At 49.2% G+C, this 23,948-nt stretch overlaps 2 protein-coding genes across 15 annotated transcripts in view; one reads left to right on the top strand and one right to left on the bottom strand.

The window, feature by feature from the left end:
* Window positions 1-49: 49 nt before the first annotated feature.
* NOXA1 (NADPH oxidase activator 1) lies at window positions 50-16,505 on the bottom strand. Of its 2 annotated transcripts, none has more exons than XM_076355660.1 (15): window positions 16,245-16,505; window positions 14,673-14,755; window positions 12,962-13,070; window positions 10,072-10,206; window positions 8,908-9,015; window positions 8,108-8,167; window positions 7,494-7,531; window positions 6,633-6,774; window positions 5,017-5,070; window positions 3,732-3,804; window positions 3,479-3,537; window positions 2,389-2,561; window positions 1,606-1,711; window positions 1,395-1,518; window positions 50-1,168 (listed from the first exon to the last, which is right to left on the bottom strand). In XM_076355660.1, the coding sequence occupies exons 1-15, from the start codon at window positions 16,416-16,418 to the stop codon at window positions 1,071-1,073; spliced, it is 1,536 nt and encodes a 511-aa protein (XP_076211775.1). In that variant the 5' UTR covers window positions 16,419-16,505; the 3' UTR covers window positions 50-1,070. The 2 variants fall into 2 exon arrangements, with proteins under 2 accessions (XP_076211775.1, XP_076211776.1); XM_076355661.1 differs by having other exon boundaries at window positions 2,389-2,558.
* The window catches only part of EXD3 (exonuclease 3'-5' domain containing 3), a 298,686-nt gene continuing 291,077 nt past the window's right edge, over window positions 16,340-23,948 (top strand). For 10 of the 13 annotated variants that reach the window (XM_076355652.1, XM_076355651.1, XM_076355658.1 and 7 more), the window contains exon 1: window positions 16,340-16,409. The gene's annotated coding sequence lies outside the window, so the exon portion shown is untranslated. Of the gene's footprint in view, window positions 16,410-17,030; window positions 17,124-17,643; window positions 17,674-23,687; window positions 23,757-23,948 lie in introns of those variants that run through there. The other 3 variants (XM_076355645.1, XM_076355647.1, XM_076355646.1) reach the window with 3 other exon arrangements.

The following is a 23,948-nucleotide window of genomic DNA, read 5'->3' as shown; positions in this document are numbered from 1 at the left end:
AGAAATATTTACTGGCATATCTCAGCAGAAAAATACAAGTGGAAGTTGATTTAAGAGCTGCCAGCTCTGGCTCAGGGTTTATTTTATATTCAAGTTACATAGCCCAGCTTTGTCAGAAACCAAATCCATAGCAGGTTCCAGCTCCAGGCACTAGAGTGTTTTATTTAGATCAGCAGAGACCAGCAGAGCTCAGCTGCAAGAACTGGACAGTCATTTCAGTCCTTCCAGCTCCAGCCACCAGCCCAGTGCCGCACTGCCCAGCCAGCCCTCTCCCCAGCCCCTCCAAGGCTCTGCCAAAGCCCAGGGCTGGTCTGAGCAGGGGTGTTTCCACAACTACCTCTCCTCTGTGCTCCAAGACCCCTGCCCACACAGCATGAAGCAGTCCAGGCAGGACTTAAGAGCTTAAGAAAAGAACCAAGGGCATCTGGGCTGAGAAATGCTCAGAGCCCTTTGGCTCTGGCAGATACATGGGGTATTTGCTCTAGAAGATGATAGTGGTCCTAACCCAAGGTGTTATCCCATATACCCCACTGCACACTGGTTACAAAAGCCTTCCAAATGAGCAGCATCTCTCTGTCTGGTGGAGATAAGGATATGTGGTCCAAGGGCTTGGGGAACTGGGCTCTGCCTCCTGCTCGCAGATGGCTACCCTTGGCTTCATTAGAGTGAGGCTCAGCCTTCCCAGCCTGAACCTGAGCAACGAGGGAGAGGGGGTGAAGACCTCCATCCAGAGGAACCTCTTCCCGCCCAGCAGTCTGAGCCTGCGATCTGAGTTGCCACATGGACGTTTCCCATAGCCAAACACCAGATCCCTCCCCCTTCTCTCTGCCCTGCGCAGGCACATCTTTGGCAGTGTAAGCACAGAGGTAAAAGTGCCACGTCTGGGAACAGGCTGTAGCAAATGCTGCCGGACCGCTGGAACTGACCCCATGGGATCTGTGGGTGGGGGACATCTCCTGTCCAGGTTCAGCAGAGCTCCTGGCTGTGCTGGCTGTGGCCCGAATGAGCTGGAACTGGTGTCTTCCACCACTGGCAGACAGTGCAGTCAGGCAGGAAAAAGCTCCTGTTTGCTATAGGAAGGCAGCACCACAACTGGTCTGGGTTGCAAAGCATTTGGGGAAGATGCCAGTCTTGCCATTGCAGCGTCCTTCGAGCCAGTCCTCATTCACTGGGAAAACATAAAGGAGCAGGATGAGCCCTGGCCCATGTGAGTGGGGTTAGCGAGAGTTTTCATGGCTGGAATTTAACTCTGGGCAAAACCCAGTGCAAGCCTGTACCTCCTGAGAGTATGAGCCTGAGACAGCACTGGAGAAGCCATCTATTCCCCAGTCCCTCCTGGAGCAGACTCCAAAAGCCTGCCCCAGTACAGCCTGCAGACAGAACTGGAGAGCTACCTTCAGAGAGAATATCCAGCACGTCTCCCTTGCTGAACTCCAGGTCCCCCGGTCCCTGTGCAAGGTAAGAGTGCTGAGCCAGCATCCGGTAGAGGACGGGTCTGCCCGAGTGGGCGTCTGAGTCCTACAGGAGAAAGTCAGCATGGAGGTTGCAAGGCAAAGCAGAGATTTGAGTCCAGCACAGCAGAGAAGCTTGTCACAGCCCACGTACCTGGCAGCAAAGTGTCAGCCTGCCATCTGTCAGCTGCTGCCACATCTTCCCTAGATCCTCCTCTCCCAAAACTGCACCCAGTTCTTTGCCATCCGAATGCCTGTAGCTGCAAGGGTTCATTAACACGGCTCAAATCATCTCACTTAAAGCCAAACTTTGAGGCAAGCCTAGCACTCTAACATCTTCAGTCTCCAAAGTCCCCTCTGTAAGCCAGCTCTGAGCTTGTCACCTTGCACAATGACATGGGGCCACCCTGCGTGCTCAGTGGGCAGAAACGGCACTGTCAGGGAGTGACACTGTCACCTCCTCACACACTTACTTGAGGGGAAGATCCTAAACACTCCTGACTACACTGACTGTGTGCCCCCAGGGGTGTCACAGTCAGGGAGACCTCATCCCAGGACCAACTCCCAAAGTACTCTGCATTGATCCTAGTGTATCTCAAAGGCTGAGCTGAGTGGGAGAAAATCCAATATACAGCAGCTGCATCTGCACAGAATTTTCCTTCTGTTCCCCCATTTCTTGACCATGGTACAGTTTCCTGGGAAAGACCCTTTGGGCCTGTTCTCAAAACCAAAAGCCATGGTAAGGTTAGCCCTGCAAGGAAGGTTGTGTGCTCACATCTTTGCTGAACCTCTGCTAGAGTGCTTTGACCCCAATTAAATGTTCCCAGGATACGGGGGAACACGCAGGTCTGTATCCTCGGGGGAACGGCTGCTGCTGCCCTGTCACGCACGCTCATGCACCAAGAGTGCCGGAGGGCCCGGCTGTACTGCAGCGTACCTCAGCTTCCCTCGCTCTGCCTGCTGGCCGAACCGCTCCCTCAGCAGAGCCCGCAGGTCCAGCAGAGACGGTACCTCGCCTGCCCTCACCACCACAGTGCACTCACAACACACTCTCAGCACAACAGGTCTGTCCGTGCTGGATGAAGCTTCTCCGCAGGTCGGTGGGATCTGCTGAGAGATGTGGCACCGTGGACAGTCTGGTTATTCGGGACTCTCATATCAAGAGAGGTACCACCTTCATCTCAGTGGTACCACGTAACGGTAGCGCACCACCAAAATGCAGATCTGAATTTCAGAGAGGGAACTACAAATTCAAAGGCTGGGGTCAAATGTTCCTCCCATGACCCAGGAAGCCTGTTTCTGGGTCCAACTGTACAGGTACCTCCCAAACCTATAGAAGCAGGGCCCCAATCCTCCCAGCCAGCTGGAGAGGTGCAGCCAAGTCCCCATGTTCTCCTGCCTTCTGTCTGAAGTACAGCTGACAAAAAATTATTCCAGAAGCCCTACAAAGAGGGGTGGCAAAGACAAAGGGAGCAGAGCTGATCTGCAGCTGGCACTGCCAGAGAGGTGCTCTCCCCAAGCGGACACAGGAGCGATTCCAGCTCCATCACACACAGTGGTTGGTAATGACGTGGAGGTGCATCAGAGGACATCATCCCAGAAGAACGCAAATATGAATGAATTGTGGTACCCAGACTGACAGGGACAGAAAATGCCACACAGAGGAGGGGGAAAGGGACAGCAGGTAGTTCAAAGACAGCTCTCTTGCAAAATGGGCTGCAAAGTGCGTGCCTGAGAACATTGCTGTGTCTGGAGCTCTTGGCTCCTCGGAGGTTGCAAAGGGCACTGCGCTGGTAAGCCTCAACCTTGGGCTGCCTCACAAAATTGTATGGTCACAAACTTGGGAGTGGTGGAGGAAAGACCATATGGAAGCCTCTCTTTGGAATGGGAAAATGAGCAGAGGAAGAGTTTTTTCCAATGATTTTGGGAGAGCTCAGGAATTTTGGAGGTTCTGGCCAGTAATCTTGCACTCTTCACAGCCTTGATCTCTTGAGGCTGTGCCAGCTTCGGCTTGTGAAACACCTTACCTTGATGTCCATTTGGGCACCAGCATCATTTGCAGAGGCATTTTCTTCCCCAGAAGATTCTGCAGAACAAAACAAGAGCAGAGAAACAGCGCCTGCAGTCTACACAGGCCCCCGGCAGCTCTTCTGCAACCTGCTAGCACACAGGCAGCCACGGCTGCAGTGGGCACCCAGCCTCCCCATGCACCCCTAAAGCAGGGGGGTTTGGGCACAGCTTCACATAACACCCACTGAGGTCCCTGGCCCGGGGGACTACCTGGTTTCTGCTTCACATGGAGCGGGCTGGGAGGCACCTGGGCAGGAGGGAGGGGAATCCCATTGCTGATCTTCTGCAACAGAACAACATCAGAAAGGAGTGAGCAGAAGACACCGGAGACTGGGCAGGGCTGGTGTGCACGAGAGAGGCTGCAGCCAGTTATAAATTTCTGGGTGTAACCCCAGAGAGAAACCCAGGGAGACCAGTTCATTAACTGGCTGGATGAGGCGGAGCACTCAGGCTCTCAATGGCCTCTGCAACTCTCGTGCATAGCAGGGGTGATGAGAGGTTTGGTGGGACACTTCCTTGGCCTCCTGCCCCTTGCTGGGTTGGTGCTGGAGCAGAAGGAGGTTGCTCACGCTGCGCTGAGGGCGCTCCTCACCATCTGCCAGCTCACCTGGGAACTTGGGCTGGTTCACCATGAGACATCCATGGAGCAAATGCCCAAGCGTGTGCTATGGCCAGGGATATATATATAGATATATAGAGGTCCCCACACGGAGCAGGGGGGTGGGAAATCATAGCAACATCAGAACAACCATGTGCTTCAAAAATCTCTCACAGCAAATAGGGGACTGAGTTGCACCTTTCCGCATTGGGTTGAGATGGAAAATTATTTATTTGGATCATATGTGGATATGCCTGTGGTGGAGATGGGAGATGAATGAAGTATTCCTAAGTCAAAGGTGAGGGTTTAGGGCTTAGGCGCATGGCCTCAAAGCAAAAAGCGGTGCCTGTTTACGATATTACTATCCCACTGCAGGAGATTAACCTGCTCTCGCTCTGCTGGTGAACTAGAACATGTAAGCACTTCTCACCCGCTTCTGTGCTACATCTAGCGGCTGCAGACATCACAGGAGCAGGCTGCACAAATACATGCCTCGAGCCCTCAAACTCATCATTGTGTTCCAGTGGCTCAACAAGTTACAGTGGGTCAGGAGAGCTGTGGCAGCCGCTCATCTTTGTGTGCTCCATCAGCCCACGGCAAGTAAGAGACAACACCACCTAGACCAGCCTGTGATGCAAGCCACTGTGGCTTGGATATGTGTCCAAGCCCCCAGATTTTGCTGTAAAGAGATTCAATGTACAGAAAAAAAATAAGCATTTTTCCTGCTCTTAATGCTTCTGTTGTTCAAGAGCGCTCGGTCTTCACTCAAGGTGTCTGAGCTGAAACACTATGTTTCTCTTACACCGTCGTTCTACCCTGTGATAATCTTACAAACAAATGTCCCAAATGTATTTCTTGGTTCCTTCCTCACCCCTGGTTGCAAGGTTGTCAGCTCACCCATTTATCCATCTTTGAGGCAGGCTCCAGGAGAGAGCTCGGTATGCGCAGCTTCTGCGGGACACAAAGCAGAGCAGGGTGAGACAGGAGCTGCTGCTGTGGCACATGCAGCCCCAGCCCACCCAGCCCCATCTTCTGCTAGCCCTACTCTGCACTGCTTCTGCCCTTGCAAAACACCACTGCCTGCTCACCCTACTGCAACATGAATGTGCCCATGGAGGGCCCAGGGTCGGGTATGGTAGCCCATGTGGTTTGTGCTCAGAAATTGCGGAACAAAATCCAAAGGTCCTTTTGTATCTTTTTCTGCTGAAAGCAGTGGTGCTAATTGAGTAGCTGCGATGTAAGAGACCAAACACCCACGAAACCCAACACCCTGCTCCTAAAACGGATGCTTAGGAAGAGAGCAGCAAGGATGTTGAGGGATACGAGTCCAGCAGCATTTCTGTGTCTTCTGACAATCACTGCTACAGAGCCATTAATTTCAACTGAACATTGTGAGTAATTATGCTTTTTTTTCCCCCCAGTGTCTATTATTTTACTTTTTTTGACTTTGAATTTCATCTGACACTTCACTGAGCAGTCAACCAGCACATTCAAATACTTCTGTAATTGTTCACTGTTAGCTCCAGGTGCTTCAGGCTATGCTGAATGGTTTGATTGTCTGTCATGAAACATGGTCATCTTAAGAAGCACTATATCACTACCCCTATTACTATATCACTTAGGAATATGCTAAATGCTTAGGTCACAGCAGATTCTCTGTGGGGACATCCTTTCTTTAAAAAAAAGAAAGAAAGAAAAACCTGTTCATTTATGTCCACCCTTTATTTCTGTATTTTAACCTGTTACCAGTCCTCAGAGCACTGCCTCTCTTGCTCAAACAGCTCAGGTTTTTTAGTAGTCTTGTGAAGAATCTTTTTACTTTTTTGGGAAATACAGGCAGATAATACATTCACTTGCTCAATCTAATCCAGGTACGCACTGGCTCTTTCAAAGAACTTAAGTAGACACGTGAGAAATGGCTTCTGTCAACAAAAGATTTTCCATGTTGTCAAATTTATCTGTTTCTATTCAATCTGTTTACACTATAGTTCCCTAGTCTGCGGAAAGATGTCAGATTTGCTGGGCTTTAATTCCTTAGGTCTTCTCTAGAGCCCTTTATAAAACCCGCCTGCACAGCTGAAACCCTGCCAAAACCTTCCTGAAGTTAATTTAACAGAGGCACTACACACCAGGTAAGGACCGACCTGTTTCCTCAGCTCCATTAGAGCTCTCAGGTGACAAATCCTGCTCTAAATAGTGGTCCTTGGTGAGGTCTGTTCTCCTACACGATTCCACAATAGGATCCTGTATGGTGGAGAGCACAAGTGCCCAAAAAGATGCCCTTGTGGAGCTAGAGGTGAGGGGCAGAAGCTGGTGGGAGCCAAGTGTCAGAGAAATCTATGGTTAGCAACTGGTCTGTGGAAATGAGCTCCTGAACTCATCCTCTGCTCTGCAGTGCTACAGCTGGGTCCCCAGGGAATGTCCTCAGAGGGTTGCAGCAAACTCCTGTTCACAGGCAGGGCTGTGGTCTCTGCTGGTGAGGCTGGGCTGGAAAGCCCACCCGTTTTCCTTACCTGTCCATCGTGTATGGCTGTAGCCCAGCCATCCGCTCCTCTCGTCAGCACAAAGACCAAACTGCTGGCTTTCACTGCCAATTCCTCCGAGTTCTCAGGGTAATAATGGGACAAAACTTGATAGTAGCCTGACTGACTGTCTCTGGAAAGAAGGAATAAGAGCATCTTTACTAACCCTGGAGTTCTGGTGCTGGATGGCTTTGACCCAGAACACTGCACCATTCCAAACTGGCACGTGCCAGAAGTTTCAGGTGCTGGGAAATTATGATTTCCATTGCTACTCTTTGGTCCAACTGGGAACAAAAGGAGCTTGGAAAACACGGATTTCCCAAATGCAACTGCCCGTTTTCATTATACTAATAAACATCTTCCATATCAAAACAATTATTAAACTCAGCCCTGAAGTACTGTTGGTACAATATTACCAAAACAAATGATTTTCATGTTTTTTGAACCACGGCTGATTTTGGCTCAACACAGCATGGCTGGGAGTGAGTATTTGGAGGCCTTGTCCTGGGAACTAGGATGGGAGAGCTGAGCATCCTCTGCCACGGACCAGGGGCAGGTCCCACAACCTCTCTCTGCTTCCATTCCTCAGCCATGGCATGACCCATGCCTGTCTCCCAAGGCTGTTGATTCAACTCCTGCACACTGCCCTGAGATTCTTGCATGACAGGTGCTACTGAACGGCAGTGTCTTTGCAGCCGCACAAGCCTTTGCACGTTTGTCATTCACTCCACCCTTGGTGAGAAGTGGGTGTGGATCCCACAGAGTCTTCAGACAAAGACAGAGAGCAAAACATGACCTTCTGAACTGAAATAGCGAGAGAAGAGTTAGACCAGGGTAGAACTGAACACTTACCGCAGAGCATCAACACTGGGTTCATAAAAGCCCTGTTTCTGTGGGGGAAACAACATCATCTATTTATAACAGTGCCGCATATAGCAACAGTGCCACCTTATTTACTGCCCCTCTGAATACCACACTGTGGCATTTTGTCTTTACTTTTGACCACATTTGTCACACCACAGCACCCAGATAGAAATCTGCTGCTCCACACCTTACCGGGATGTACCTTCTATTTCTCCCCCTCCCTCTTCATCCCATCAGGAGGCGAGTAACAAAATCTTTTCCCCTACCCTTGGTTCTAAGAAACTCCTATTACAGTGCAAGCCAGCCCTGCTTCTGCTGACAAATTTACTAAAGTGCTGAGCAAACGCGTGTTGAGCATAGCTGTTTTGACATGGTGAAGAGACAAAAATGCATCTTCAAAGGGCTGGAGAATCACATCACTGAGTCCCTTCCAGCCAGTGCTGAAGCCCACCACCTGGCTTTGAAAGGCCCTGTGGATCTAGTCTGATATTGCACTGTTTTTTTCAATAATATGTTCTTGCCCTGATGGTGTTAGGATCTGAGGCCCTACCTGGAGCTCCATGACAGCTCCATTCCTCCTTTCACAGCTATGTCCCGCTCACCTGAGGCCTGAGAGGCTCGAAGCCAATGTACTCGTCATTGGGAATGATGGACGAGATCACCTGTCGGAGGACAAAGTAATGACTGAATCCAGGCTAGATGAAGAGACTCTCAAACTTCATGCAAGGTTATCTACTCAGACCCATTTCCTTCTGACGTCCTAAAGTCAGACATAAAGTAGAGCCATGCACATAGTGGAAAAAGCAGAGCTGGATTCCCAGAAGAGCTTCAACTGTTGTTGTCCCTGTGTTTTTAGTCTTTCCAACATTTCTTTAAAAGTACATGAATGAATTACTTTCCCTTCCCTTTATTCGTGTCAGAGCTCTCTGGCCTGTGGCACTTCTGCTGACTGCATGGGTCACAGAAGGGATCAGAGAAATTCTCTGCTGACTTGCGTTAAAGGACGTGCCAAAGCATTTGTCTCCCAATTGCCTGCCTGTCCCACCGGGAATGCAGCAGTGAGTAGGAGTGCGCTGGAGGAATGTGCTCCTCTTGAAAATGTCGTTGTCAGCAAAAGGACAACCACAGGGTTCCCCGAGTACCTGCTCAGCTTTCTCAGAGTTTGAAGTGACCAAGATTGGGAAGGGTTTTTTAGCACCAAAGTGCAGTTTTGATAGAAGAGGTGGCAATCCTTACAAATTTCAGCTTCTGTATCCCAGATGCCTTGACTGGCTGCAAGCCCTGACAATCCTGCTCTTGGGTCTCCACCAGTGGAGCGGCCAACAGTAATGCCCTCTGGAGATGTCAGAAGGTGGGATTTTAATCTGCTTGCTGTTAATCTTAACGAACACATGCCTATTACCTTGGGTTTACCCAGGAAATCTTTTGAATCCAGCTGTTCAACTTCCTTCTTTCGTGGTCTGAAAAATTCCCCAAGAGGAACCTGCATGGGCTCCAAAAACAGATGGTCCTAGGGCAGGGAAAGCAGATAAGGGAAAAGCCATCAATTAATATTAAATGAAATATAACAGCAGGGAAAAGCAAGTATAGCTTCCCGAGGTGTGCAAGATCAGCTCCAGGAAGACATTGGGGCAAAAATTATGGCTGTGAACTTGAAAAATGACATGCAAACTAAGAGCTCAGCAGCCACTACCCAGTGTTGAGTCAAAGACTAACCCTGTTGGCATGGGAAGGGAGGGCAGTGGAGTAAGGTTTATTAAACAAACCTCTAAGCAGTTTTTCTATGTGACATCAAATGCTGTTTTTTTTCTCCTCTGTTCAACCACTGAGTAACATGCTGATAGCAAATATAAATAATACACATGTAAAGCACAAACATGATGCTAGAAGAGATGATCAGGTTTAAAAAACGTGATCATCCCTTAGAAGGGATACAAATAAGATAAGGAAGTACGGAGGTAGCAAAACAATGAACCCTCCAGGAAGAGTAAATCGGAGATCTGCAAGTTGTTCCTGGTCATAAAAGAGTCTAACAAGAAACTATTATTTAGAACCAACCCTGGAAAGACTTTTACACTCTACTTAAGCTCTAAATGTGATTGTTGTTAATATCTGAGCTGCCACCAATTGTCACTGAGGCCAAAGGGACTCAAAAAAGTCAGCCAGCATCATGAAAAGGGAGACCCTCCAAATCTGCACTTGTAGGGGTTCTGCACTTAAACACTGCATAAGGCAACTTGTTTTACAGTACACGTATGAATAGAACTAAGCTCCTGAACAGCAGGGACTAGAAAGTAAACTCTCCAGCCTGAGACGTTATCCCATAATTCTCGACTACGGTGTTTCTGTGGTGTGAAGCACCAGGGGGGTGATGGTGTTACTTGATTAGTTGAAGCAGTAGTTTGGTAGAGCATCACATGCAAATGGCTTAGACTCTGTTACCAGGTCACCAAGCAGGTGGGTAGACAGGAAAACCCAAACATACAACAATTAGCACATTCTTAACCTTGTATTTCGTAACTTAAGCCCAATGCACATACCTAGGAACTCATAGAGGTGGTCTTACCTGCACCTGCTCAAGGGCCAGGTCCAGGATTGCTGTTCTTCCTTCAGGTCTCCATACAACGGCCTTATCTAGGGTGACTCTGGCCTCCTGCCACTGCTGCAGCCGGCACTGTGCTGCTGCAGTGCTGTACAGCACCTGGAGCGGGCAAGGAGGGAGCAGAACTCAGAGGGCTGAGACTGAGCAGACACCCAACACGACTTGCTGAACTCAGCCAAGAAACAGGGACCAGGCACTGAAACACCACAGATACAGCAGCAGCACCAATCTACTCCCCACTGGCCACAGGAAAGGCGTTCTGAGCAGCACAGCTGAAAAAACTTCATAATCAGAGTGGAAAGAAATAAAAGCTGTGCCTCCAGGCCAATTCCTGGGTGTGCTAGAGCTGCTAGCTCTGCTCAAGGTAAGATGAGGCATGGGGAACGCCAAATGAAGATTCTAGTACCATGCAAGTTTTAATCTTATCCTTCCTGCACCTGAAAGGCCAGTAAAGATTTTCTTGGCAAGTTGCATGGGTTTCTTTTTGTATGCAATTAGGTAATATTTTTTGCTGTGCAGAGTAATCCTGACTCCCTTTCACTGCAAAATAACTTAACTGAAACTATTTCATATTGTAGGGGGCTGTGAAAGTGCAAATTGTCAGCTGTAGCTTGTTACTCTTTAGCAGCATGTAAGTATGTTCAGTGGTGAAGTGGCAAAGTGTGGGAGTATTACAGACTGGGTGTTGGGAAGCCTTGATCTATATGCTGAATTAAGAGTGGGAGATCTCTTCTTGTCACTGGCCAACAGTCAGTGCATGGGAAAGCTGCTGGCCTACAAGGCAGAAGTGTGGCCTAACAGACTCACTGTCGGGTATGTTGCTATCTTATATGATAGGGTTATCAGCTTGTAAACTGCTTTGTGGCATCTGGATGCAAGCTGGTGCAGCTAACAGGATGCTTTTCCTTCACTCCTTAACCATGACAGTAGAAGACTGCTGTTAGGGGGGTGGAGGGGAGTGGCCATTCTGAACATCCACAGGAACTGCAGAGATGCTCGCTCTTGGAGAGACAAGGCAGCAGTTCTCACTCAGCTCAGAAGCAAATATTTCTGGATTTTCAAACCATACAGCACACCTCCTCCCCTTGAGAAGATCAGGTGCAGCATATGAGAGGCCATGTGTGGGGAAAGCTGATGGTACAGTTCTGCAGGAGGATTATGTTTGTGTATTTTGAAAAATGAGCTGCAGGTACATGTAAGAGCGAGATACAGTCGAATCAGGATGCAGATCCTGAGTCCGGAGTGCCAGCACAGTGAGCACGCATGTCTTGGCAATGTGGAGTGAGGGCCTGTGTGTTCACACCAGAAAGGGTACCAACCACCTCCCGATGGCCTCGGGGCACTCCTGCAGCCCTGCACCTTTCAAAGGGGAACCTATTGTTTCTAAGTTTGTGTGAGCTCAGAGAAGGCAGTGCTGTGTCACTGAAACCGTTAAAAACAATGAGGTTTGGGTAATACCACAGATGCCAAGGATAGCTTCTTCCTGCCAGGTATAAGGTGCATAAAAATTGACCGAGACTGAAGGACAGGTTTCTGGTCACGCTTGACTTGAGTTACACAATGACTCCTCATTCTTGTGGAAGTAAAGAATTAAATACTCTTTCCCGCATCTGCTTTTCAGTCTGTGTGTGTGGACTCAGGACAGAAGACAAAATGAACCCTCGCAGTAAAGTACAGTTTCTAGGAGCCTTTTACATTCCAAATATTTACAATCAATTCAGACTTAGATCTTTTTTGAACAGGATGTGGCAGGTTGACTCCAGGTAACAGTGTAGGAGCTGCAAAGTGAAGTGTTACAGAAGCAAAACACAGCTTGCAGCCCAGTGTGTAAGGTAAAACACAGAGGTAATGTTAAGACCAATTGCTACAGTTGGAAAGACAGGCTTTCATGCACATAAGTTTCTTAGAGTCTTCATTATAGACCAATTTTGTTCCCATCTGTCTATACTTCAACCTATTAAAGGTTTTAGAGCTGAGGAGTTCACAAAACTTACATGCATGTAAGCATAAATATTACATGCATAGATAAGCTAAAAAAAACCCCAATATACAAATTCCTGTGCGTCTGCTCTGGACAGTTTTACTTTTCAAACTGTGTAATTTGCTAAGCTCTTCAGAGATGACGTTGTTTTATGATTTTCATGATTAAGTTCCTTTAAAAAAAAAAGTGCAAGCAGAAAGTATGTACTGTCTTGAGAAGCTCTTGGGTTACTAATGCCTACTGCTGAACACCTGATGAATACCCCTGTCCCGGTTCTGGCTGGGATGGAGTTAATTTTCTTCCTAGTAGCTGGTACAGTGCTGTGTTTTGGATTTAGGATGAGAACAATGTTGATAACACACCGATGGTTTAGTTGTTGCTGAGCAGTGCTTACACTAGTCAAGGACTTTTCAGCTTCCCATGCTCTACCGGCTGAGCAGGCTGGAGGTGCACAAGAAGCTGGGAGGGGGCACAGCCAGGACAGCTGACCCCAACTGGCCCAAGGGACATTCCATACCATGGGACGTCATGCTCAGCACATAAACTGGGGAAAGCTGGCTGGGGGGGGGGGCTGCTGCTCGGGGACTGGCTGGGCATCTGTCGGCAGATGGTGAGCAATTGCATTGTGCATCACTTACTTTGTATATTATTTTATCATCATTATTATTATTACTACTATTTTATTTCAATTATTAAACTGTTCTTATCTCAACCCATGAGTTTTCTCACTTTTACTCTTCCGATTCTCTCCCCTATCCCACCGGGGGTGGGGGGAGTGAGCGAGCAGCTGTGTGGTGCTCAGTTGCCGGCTGAGGTTAAACCACAACAACCCCCAACAGAAGGGAAGGACTGCCGAGACAGGTTGACTCTTACCTCCCATGCATAGAGTATGTGCCTCAGCCCCAGCTGCTTGTAATCGATGAAGGGATTTTGTCTTAGATGATTGAAAGCCATATGATAGTCAGAGAGAGCTTCTTCGTACCTACAATGCAGAGATGACAGGAAAAACTGAGACTAAAAAAGCTGAAGACTAATTAAGAAGTTCAAAAATCGAGCTAGCAAACAAATGTATTCTTCTCCGTAGCCTGGATGAGGAGAGCTGCACCAGAGACGTGTCATCTTCTGACCACAGAAAATTCCCTGTCCTCTCCTTGTTGGTAGTTAGAACAAAATGAACATGGTGTGTCTGGGATTATCTGCGCAGTTTTACTGATTGGGATGAACAGTAGGTTTTGATACCTGAAATAGAGTCGCAGTTCCAAGGAGGAGAACATGTAAAGAACAGAGATTAACAAATGCTGTGAGCTCCTCGCCCAGCTTGCTGCTGGCAGTTTTGTCCCAACAGACGTCTCAGGGGAGAAGCGAGGACTGGGAAACCCCTGCTGATGATGAGTGTACGTGCATGGTCAGAGCAACGTGAGCAGAAATTTAGAGAAACTCTAAGGATAAGGGAATTAGCCTGGATTTACACCAGCTATGCAACTGAAATCAAAACAGGTTCCCACTGAGGCTGCAAGTGGTGAAATGACAGTTCGAGGAAGGGCTGTGCAGCGGTCACCCGACCAAGAGCCAGCGAGCATGGCCAAGAGGAGGTGCCCAGGTGGATGTGGGTAGGTGGGAGCAGCATCTGATGAGGGAAGGAGCCATGGGGTGCTGGTGGCTGTCACCCCCTCAGGTGGGGGGCAGGTCTGCCAGCTGTGCTGCCCCTGACCTGCTGCACAGTGTGTGTGCTCTGGGCAGGCTTGCTCCACTTCTGCCGGCTGTGGCACAGCGCAGGGAGCGGAGCAGAGCAGCTCCAGCGTGCCGGCTGGGGCTCCACTATCCCTGACTGCAGCTCTGCTGGCAGAGGCACAGAGCATGTAGCTGCTTGATGGGCCATCTGTGAGTGCAGAACTGCTCACTTTAACTCCCTCCCAGAAATAAAGATAGTCATTTTGTGGAAATTAAGGTCTGGAAAATATGGGAAAAATAACAGGAAAGAGAATAACTGAACTTCAGAGGTAAGAAAGGACCTGTAAAATCCTCCACCCACCTCTGTGAGCAGGATGTCACTGCAATTTAACCCTGGAAACAATGAGTAATCAATCCCATAACACTAGTGGAGCAATCCCAACATTAAATCAGTGAGATTGAGATCAGGCCCACAAAATACGCTGTCAGCAGAGAGAGAGAGTCAGATGCTGTGGGCAGACTGCATTTTTAGGAAGGCTAGAGTCACATGTACCACGTGAAGATACACCAAGCAGCGCAATTATATTTTCCCAAAGAAAATCTGAATGGCAACATAACCTCCTGGCAGCCCCTCATACAGGAGCAGCTTCTTTCTCTGTGTGGATGGGACAGTAATGTCATATATTAGCCACCCCTGGGGCCCCGGAGTTGTGCAGCTCGTACCTTCTCAGTCTTATCAGAGATAAGACTTGCTGACCTGTGACACGGTTTACAAGGCCAAACTGGACCTTATGAACTCTTTAAGATTGCTGGAAGAAGTGAATTTTAGTATCACAGAATCATTTAGGTTTAGGAATAAAGTATGACTAAAAGGAGAAAACCAAAGACTGAAATGGACACACGCCTCACTTACATTTCCAGCTGCAGATGGACAAACCCTCTCTGAAAGAAGCCAACGGCTAGGGAGTTGTCCTTCGCAACGGTTTTATCAAATGCCTAAGGAGAAAAACACAGACATATCCCAAGGATCAGCTAGGATCTCTCCTGTCAATGCCTGGGTGTATGCACCCAGCCAGCCACAGCCAGGCTGCACTTGCACTGGGCGCAGAAGCCGTCTCTGGGCTCGTGACCAGCTCCCCTGGACTGACAGGCACAGGGCTGTGATCTGGGCTGAGGGGCAGGAAACAGCTCCCAGCCACCTTTTGGGTCTTGGCTCTGTACGAGCCGAGCTTCAGGTTTTTATCCTTCCTTGGGAAAATGGACTGAACATAACAAATGAGATACATTTGCCGTCCAGCATCTTGTAATGCTGGAAAACTGCGTTGCCTGGAGCGGAGTTTGCCCTGACAGTGGGAGCAGCAGGACCAGACCAAACAGGGAAGGCTGTTCGAAGCAGCCAACTCTGATAAGTACGTGAAGGGGTGCAAGGGAGATAGCTGAAGGGCTTCACACTGCACCTACAAGTCAATATTTCTGGTCCAGTTTCCCAGCTAAATACAGGCAAGTATTAGCAGAGCTGGTAGCAGCTCGTGGCTGATGCTTCAGAGTAACGCTGTGCTGGGAAAACTGTCTTAATGTCTTTCTGAGAAAGCTAGGAGGTGTGCTCCTTCACTTATCATTGCAAAGAGATGGTAGGTAGATAACGAGTCAAATCTGAAACCCTGGACTTTTCCTGGTACTGCCTAGACAGGGATAGTGTTGCAGAGGTGAAAATATGTTGCAGGTCAGGGAGCGACTGCGCCTCTCGGCAAGGTGGCGGCTGGCTTCTCCTGCGGCTCCGGCAGCACACCTTGCTTTAACAGTCTGCTTTACCGTGCTATCAAAGAGAAAGAATAAACAACCAACGGTTGACCAATGCGGAAGCATACCGAGATTCTTCCCAGTCGATGCTCACTCATCAGGGCTAAAAAGAGGCTCTCGGGCACCATTGTGCTGTGCTCACTGTTCTCCCTTATAGCAATTGCCCTGCCCAGGGCTCCATGGCTCTGCCTCGGCCCCTCCAGCACAGCCTGAGCTCTTCTTACGGCTAATTAATAAACAGCTTAAATGCATCTCCCCGCTGGGCAGCTGACAGCCAGCCAGCCAGCCGTGCAGACACGCTAGGTGCTGTAATGAGAAGGCTTTTCCTCGGGGCGCCTTGCCTGCCTGCACCAGCGCGGGCAGCTGCTCTCCCTTTCCGAAGGGCAGCAGTTTTCCAGCATAGCCGCTTCTTTTCGGCCGCTCGTGCAGGACTGTTGGGGGACGCAGGCGGCCGCAGGGCTCCCTGTTCCGCATCCATCACCACCCGCACGCGCGCTATTAGCTGGACGTGCGGGATGAGGAACGCTGGATTTTAACTAGTGTGAGTTTCAGCATCATTCCCTCAAAAATCGAAATGGGAAAGTCGTGCCGCCCCCTCCAGCATCCCCCCCCCCCCCCCGGCCCTCTCTGGGGATTTCCCCGCCCCGCGAAGCCAGCCCGCCGCCGGGCCCGCGGCCCCGCTCACCCGCAGGGCCTCCTGGGGCCTCCCCGCCAGCAGGTGCACGCAGCCCACGTTGAAACAGATCCTGGACGGCGGCTCCGGGATGCTGGCGAAGATGTCCAGGGCGGCCTCCCAGTCCCCGCCGTCGGCCGCCAGCACGCCCCGGTGCCAGCGCCTCACCAGCTCCCGGTACGCCATGGCCCGCGGCTCCCCGGGCTGTGCCTGGCTCCCGGCCGGGGCCTCACCTGCCGGGCGGGCGCGGCCCCTGGGCGGGGAGCGGGAGGACGAGGAAGTCCGGCCGCCTCCGCCCGCTCCCCGCCGCCCTCGGGGCTGCCAGGCGGGGAAGCCGCCCGCGGCCCACCCGCGCCAGGGCCCCGCGGCGCCCCACCGGCGTACAGACCCCCGCGGAAGGCGGGCGGGGGCACCCGGCGCGTCCGGGGAGAGGCCGCCAAGCGAGCGGGAAGGGAGGGGGTGCGGGCTCGCTTAGCCTCTGGCGGCGAAGGGCAGCGAGCGGCCAGGGCCGGCCCCGCCCGCACTGCTGCTCTGGGGGGGGGGGGTTAAACAGGTATGCTCACGGCCGTATAGTGGCGCGTTAACTACGGTAAATACGGTAGGCATACGGGCGCCGCCGCGCTCTGGTAAATACGGTAAGCCCCTCCTGCGCCGCTGAGGCCCCGCCGGGCCGGCCCCGCCCCTCGGGGCTCGTCGCGTCGCTGCGGGCGACACCGCCCCCTGCAGGCGCTGTGCGTCGGTGCTCCCGGAAAAGAGGGCCGATGGGGATGGGGGGGCTGGGCACGGGAGGTTCCGGGACCGGTCGGGTTTGCCGCACGGAGCGGGCGCGACGGGGAAGATTTTGAGCAACGGACGCGGGAGTTCCCGTCGCCGCTTCCGGGTCGGCGCCAGGTGAGTGGCAGGAGCCGGCGGCCGCACCGGGGCAGCTCCAGGTCGGGCTGCGGCTCCGCGGAGGCCCAAAGCCGCGGCGGGGCCGCGCCGCCGCTGGGCCCGGTTCCCCGCGCGGCCCCAGGGTAGGGGGGAAGCGCGGCCTGGCCCTGTGCGGAGGAGCCCGGCCCGGCGTAGCGGACTTTGAGCCTCGGAAGCCCGAGAGGAGCGGCGAGCGGGGCGGGGGGGGGGGGGCGGCGGGGCCGCTCCGGGTGTACGCACGTCGCAGCCGAAATAAAGCCACGAAGCGTCTCTCGGCCTCCCTGGGTGGCACCTCCTGGCGGAGCTGCGCGCCGGGCGCCAATACGGTAGCGGGGGGTGCGCACCTGCCGGTATTTACGGTAGCCCCCGCGCTACGGTGGCCGGGAGGCTCCGGGGGCCGCCGCGGCGGCAGTGTCCCCTCAGTGCCGGAGTTTGAAACGGCCCCCCCGGGCCGCGGCTCTGGGCTTCGGCCGGCGGTGCCGCCGCCCCCCTTCCTGCCCGTGGCCCCTCGGGCCGAGGGGCCCCGCCTGCGGTAAGGCGGGAGCCGGCTGGCGCCGGGCGGCTTCCCGGGGCGCTTCCCGCCGCGGGGCCCGGTCCCGAGGGGCCGCCCGCGGGCTGTGGCACCGGCCGGGGGTGCGCGGCGGCTGGCCCGGGAGCCGGTCGCCCGAGGCTGGAGGCGGCGCGGCGGGCCTCTCGTCCTGCCGGGGAAAGGCGGAGGGGGAGCGGGAGCTGGGCGGGGCGCGGCGCGGGGGCGGCCGCGGTGCCCGGGGCCGCCGGGCGGAGGGGTGGGGAGGGAGCGGTAAATCTGCGTGTGGGGAAGGGACGGACAGTTAGTGCAAACTGCAGGTTCGTCGTTAGAAATAATTACATAGCCTACAGTCTTTGTGTAGTTACCAGGCATTAATTATGTCTTACCGGTGATTGGAGGGAATTCATTACGAGTTGTCAGTGGAAGCCCAAGGACTCCATGGCAGTCCTCTTACAGGCAGCAGCAGAAGCGTTGTGTTTTCAAACAGCTTGGTTTTAAACAGATGGGTTGAGCTCCCTGTCACTGATTTTAAAAGCTTCGGAAAATGGGGAAAAAAATTCAGTGGGATGGGAAGTACCACAAATATTGACCACACATCTGGGAAGATTAAACGTGTTTTAGGAAAAGAAAAAAAGCACGTTTGTTAACCTGATGTCGGTAGCAGGAATAAAATAAAATGAGCAGCTAAAACTTTGTATTTGTAGTATCTAAGTATTTACAATGAATGTAGAGATGAAAGGCTAAACAACATATGCTTGAAAAAGAGACCCAACAAACCTGGAGTTCCTTCTTGAGAGGGGACTTCAAGATCTGGTTAAGTCAACTGTTGATATAGTTAGTATCGCATACTTGAATTTCTCTGGGGAATTTGACTCTAGTGTCACCTGACAATTTAGTTAAACAAAGGTGGTGGTGGTGGTGCAACAAGGTGTCACAGCAAGGCAAAATTTAAGAATGAGCTTAGGAACAAATCGTGCATCTGGATCATTAATTGGAAGACATAAACGAGTGGGCTGTTGCCAGTCAGCTCCTCCACTTGCCAATTCTTTGTTCAAGTACTAATACTGACTTACATAATCCAAAAAAAAGGTTTATAACCTTTGCTGTTAAAGTTTACTGGTGACAGACAGGCGAGATGATCAGTGACAAGACGTTACTGCTGTAGTCTGACCTTCCTGGTTAGATGGTGGGAGAAGTATTTTAATATAATGAAAAAGACTATGTAAAGTCTAGAAACCATGATAGCTTCCTACCATAAACACAGAGGTGGCAGAGAGTGACTTGCAGGATTTAGTTGCATCAGTGACGCAATTTGAACTTCGCTGTTGTGGGAAGAGTTGGTTTGATTGTTTTTTTTTTTCTTTTTTTAAAGAGAATCAAATTGGAGCGATCGTGTGTGTGCACATGGTGGTATTAGAACGGGCTACTAGAACATAATCTCCAGTTACAGTAGCTCTCAAGTAAGATATGAAAATACTGGGGAGTTCAGAGGAGGCCACAAAAATGCTCTGGTTCTGGAAAACAAACCATGTGATGGACTTAATGAACTCAGTTTATTCAGGCACATCCAAGAGAAGAGGGTTAAGTGACTCAGCCACTCTGTGGAAATCCGTGCCTATGGGAAAGTTATCTGATAGCTGAGTGTTTTCAGTCTTTCCAGCAAAAACATAATGAGATCCAGTAACTGAAAGTCAAAGCTACACAAATTCTTTTAAATATGACACAATTTCCTAGCAGTGATGGAGGTTAATTATAGGAATAGTTTACGGGAGAGGTTAAAGGCTTGCCATTATTTGGAGGTCTTAAGCTGAAACGATAACAATTTTGAAGCTGGGCTTAAACCTGAAATCTTGGGCAACTTGCTGGTGCAAGGATGCCCATGTGGTTTGGGGGAAAGCAGTGACATTATCAGTGAGTCACCTTCTGGGACTCTGTACTTCTTAGTCTGCTTGGCTGCAGAAATAGCAGTGTTTTGGGTTTTTTTTACGTTGCTTAAAGGGCTATAGTTCTAAGTTAAGATAGGTTCAGGCAATCTTAGGCTTTTGGATGAACCTCTGCTTCAGGGGGGAATTCCGCATGCTGTTCTTACTGAGGAAAGTTAGATTAAAGTAGTGTTTCCTCCTCCACTGTTCTTTAAATCATCAGAGTTTGGCCACAAAGAGCAGACACTGAGTTGGGCAAACGGGTGTGCTATACTAGTTCAGAGAATCCCCTCCCTCGTTTACTGTGTCTTCCCCATATGTTTGCAGTCTGATCCAGATCTGAGGTCAGGAAGGGATTTCCAGCGAAGTCTGATTTGTTAAGGCATCATATGAGTTTTTCACCCTCTGCAAGAGCGTAGTTTTCAGGCTGGGACTTTCTGCTGGCACTGTTTTTATCTCATCAGGTTCTTGTAAAGGGATTTTGGGATCTATTTGTCTCAATGTATTGTTTCAATAGGATGAGAGTGCTTTCGAGGTAGTAGGTTTTATAAAAGGGTCTTGGATGATAAGGTCAACTAGAGGATCTGTTGACTCACTCTGAAATTATGACTTTTAAATTAAAATAAATAAATAAATCTCCCTGTGCTTCCGTGAACAGTGAAACTCTGCCTCTTACGTAGCACTGTGCAGTTTGGTGTGCTCTGAGGGCTTGCCACCTCCCTGGTTTTCTACGGAAACAGGCACCTGCCCGTGGCTATGTGTCAGCTTTTTGGCCCAAGCATCACTAATAGCCATGACTTCTGGTTCTGTGTTTTTTCTCACTGTATGCGCAAGCAATAGAGCAGGAATAATCAAATTTTAACATGTGGAGTTGAACCAGCAAAATGCATATTCTGGAATGTAAGTGATCCACCAGAAAACCTCTGTTTGGAGTTTTTAAGGCAATAATGCTGTCTATTGGAAATCATAACGCTCACCTGCACAAAGTTTTGTTGGTGCTTACAGTTTAGCAGTTGCAGCAAGCTTTTCTCAGCTCTCTGTGTTGGGGAAGTCGGAGATGCTGCTCATATGAAACTGCACCAGACGAATATGCAGTGCACAGAGCACGCACAGAAGTTCAGAACGACTGAACTGCAACATTTCAAATTGTTCCTTTTCCAGTGACACGAAGTCGTGTTGGTCCTTAATGTAAGCCATGGCAAACAGGAATTGGCAAAGCTGAAACGAGTGTAATTTCTGTTGTTCTCCAAAGGCAGCCTGGAGAGAGGTGACAGGCAGCAGTGCGTGGTCTCTGTAAACGCACTCAGTGTTGCGAGTTCTCTGTTCGACTCTGCAAGGAAGCTCTGTTAGGTTACAGCTTGGGTCTTAATGCAGAGGTAGATGCGTCCGTTCACGGTAAGAGGAGCAGGTCTGTGCATTTATACTCTGACAACCAAAGCAGTTGCTCCTGTGAATAAATAATTTTACCCAAACTTGCATTAAATAAGTTGCTGATGTGTGAAGTGATGTAGCCTGAGAGGAGAGGGGATGAGGGTGGTGGCACAGGCCACCTCTGGGCTAACTAAGAAACAGTTTGACAGAGACATTCTATTGGAATTAAGAGTGTTCTCCTGAACCAAGTTTTAATAATTTGATTCAAAAGCTAATTATTGAGCTTGTATAGTATGCCAGTGCCTTTAAAATTTTTTTTTTTTTTTTTTTTTAAACTCTGAGGATGCTGGATGCTATGCGAGCCCCCTCGAGCAGCTCCCCTTCGTAATCACGTGCACTGGAGGAAGGGATGGCCATGCAGGAACCGAGTCGTGTGTCAGAGGAATAGAATTACATTAACAGAAATAGGAGATACACTAAGTGCTGAACATCTTGCTGTTTCACATTTTCATCTTTTAATTGAATTAATGTGTAATAAACTAATACAGTGTAGGAAAAACTATGGTAGATGTCAGCGATAAAAGTCTGAAAAGTTCTTGCGGGGAAAAATGAAAGAGGGGAGCGTGTATGTGTGGGATAAGGGAGGGCTGAAGAGAAACTCCAGTTAGATTTCTATCAGAAGAGAAATCTGGAAAGCTGTTTTACCAGAGAATAAAAGTCTTGTTTCTTTTGTGAATCTACGTGAAGGTTTGGTGTTGCAATGTGACCAAATGACATTAACTTGGGCCTGGAAGGTGAGAGTCTTGTCCAGCTCTTTGAGATCAGGAGTAGGATGTCCTTTCCCAGCTGTGTTAACTGCCTACTGGATGATTTGAGGCAGATAATGCTTTGTGGTCTACAGATAAAAATCAGGCAAGAAAACCCTGCTTACATAATTAATAATTTATTTTGTCTCAACTTTGCCACGTGCTTGGGATGATGCTTTCGGCATAGTCCTTTGTATTGGCTCTAAGGAGAAACAGACCTGTTTGAGGGTTGAGGCAATTGCTATTGTTAAAGAAATTTCTTATATAAGAAAAAAAAATTAATGTCTTACTAATTCTTACAGAATAATCCTCTTTGCAGTGTCTTCTGCAAGAAATAGGTGGGCCGATGAAGCTAAAGAAAGGTTAAGTGTTTTGGAATCTGATCAGACCAGAAGCAGCTAAAAATCCTTCAACTTTTGTCCGATCACCTATAAAACATGAGAGTCCTGTTCCTTCCCTGACTAATGTATTCCAGTGGCAAAGTTGTGTGTTACCTGCACTTGAAGTTGCAACGCTGTGAATTTGGAAGGAGAAGGAAATTGCTAATGAAGAAAAAGTAGATATAAATAACGGAAGAATTAAGCAAAGGAAATAAAGTTCTGATTTATGTTGTATAAGCATTTAAACAGCAACAGCACTAGAACCAATTTTGAAACTGATATATAAGGCGTGGTTAACATTGGTGTCCTCATACGGAGCTGGGAGCTGCTGTTCCTCCAGGCCTTACCTGCCACCGCTAGTGGTGGTAGCTACCAAAATAAAAAACAGTGTCAGAGTCTCTTTTTTTATGCCGTAGTACAGAAGCCAGATTCTCTGCTCAGTGCTTCAGTATTAACCGTTACCGAGTCTGTTCATGAAAGCATAGCTGCAGATTTGTGTCAGTATAGGAGAGGTCTGACTCCCGCGCATTTTACTAAGTGCATGTTGCTAAGCTTAGCATTACAGTGGTTTTTGTTATATGTTACCAAGCTAGAGCAGAAGAGCCTCTAGCTCCAAATGTATTTCATGCATTTAAATAAATTCCTCTTTATTACATCTCCAGCTCTGCCGAGAACATGGTCACACTTTACGTTGTTTAAATGTGTGGCTACTGTCACTTTCTTTCTAATTAAAATAATGCTGTTTTTTCCTATTTTATGGCTAGCTATACCCATACAATGCGATTTATTCTTGGCTGTTGCTCATCTTGCCTTCAAAAAGCAGAATGCTTTACAATACGAGGGGTTACCCTTATAGCGATGCATGTAATTGTGTGGTTCAATTACTAACTTCAGAGGTTTTTTTGCTCTTACATTTTTCCGCATTTTTTGTTCTGTGCTGAAACTTTCTGCTCTATGGTTCAAAAGGCACTTTATGATCATTTTTGATTTTCACGCGAATTCATTGATCCTTGTTTGGGTTACATGTTCATAAAAGAAAAGTCTCTTTTTCAAAACATCTAGGACACTGTCTGTCTATCCACTGCTGATCTCTTTAATGTCAAACTCTGCCTGAACCTCCTCAAGGAATAAGCTGTTATGTCAGGAAAAAAGTTGCCTGGAACACAGCAGTGGTGTGAGGAATGTTTGGAAAAGTGAGAGCGAGCACAGGAGGAACTTTGCACTGCTTGGGAAATGCTTGCTGTATAAAACTGCTCCACGTGGGTTTTCTTAGATTATACAGTCGCCTGTAAATTTTTGGAAAATATTTCTTGGGGACTAAAATCTCCCACTGTTACAAACTAAAGGGGAATGGGTTTGGCTTTTTGAGAAGGGGAGTGCAATTTTGCTTTACAGGATAAACAGCTGCTGTTTCAGAGTGTGCAAAGCAGGTTTTTAGTAGCCATGTAGTTGAAAGCGTTACTGTTTGTTTTTTGTTCTGTAAGCAGTGGTTGCCACTGGATCATTCGGATGGATGGGAGTGGAGGTTTCCTGATGGTGTTCTGTTTGTTACAGTGGATAACCTGCGTGGATTAGGACGATGGTTCTCTGAATGTTTTATAACATCGGTATGGTGTTCATTAGTCTTTTGTGACTCTTAGCCACGTGATCTTAACATTACAGTAAAGATGTTTAGCAAGAAGTAAAAATGTTGGCAGGAGTGTAAGGCTTCGGTTCAAGAAAACATTTGATGCCTGCCAATCTCCGTCTTTCCAAGATAGCACTTGACAAGGTGCTTAAGTTAGGATTGCTTCAGTGGA

Source organism: Aptenodytes patagonicus, chromosome 18 (assembly GCF_965638725.1).
Source record: "Aptenodytes patagonicus chromosome 18, bAptPat1.pri.cur, whole genome shotgun sequence".
Lineage (NCBI taxonomy): Eukaryota > Metazoa > Chordata > Aves > Sphenisciformes > Spheniscidae > Aptenodytes > Aptenodytes patagonicus.
This window is presented reverse-complemented; position numbering and strand designations above follow the sequence as displayed.

Bases quoted from the DNA above. Each gene is read 5' to 3' on its own strand.
- NOXA1 (XM_076355660.1), bottom strand. From the start codon at position 16,418: ATGGCGTACCGGGAGCTGGTGAGGCGCTGGCACCGGGGCGTGCTGGCG. The intron at 14,756-16,244 runs GTGAGCGGGGCC...TTTTCTCCTTAG, and splicing joins GGCCCCAGGAGGCCCTGCGG to GCATTTGATAAAACCGTTGC. The intron at 1,519-1,605 runs GTACGTGGGCTG...TTTCTCCTGTAG, and splicing joins GGCTGACACTTTGCTGCCAG to GACTCAGACGCCCACTCGGG.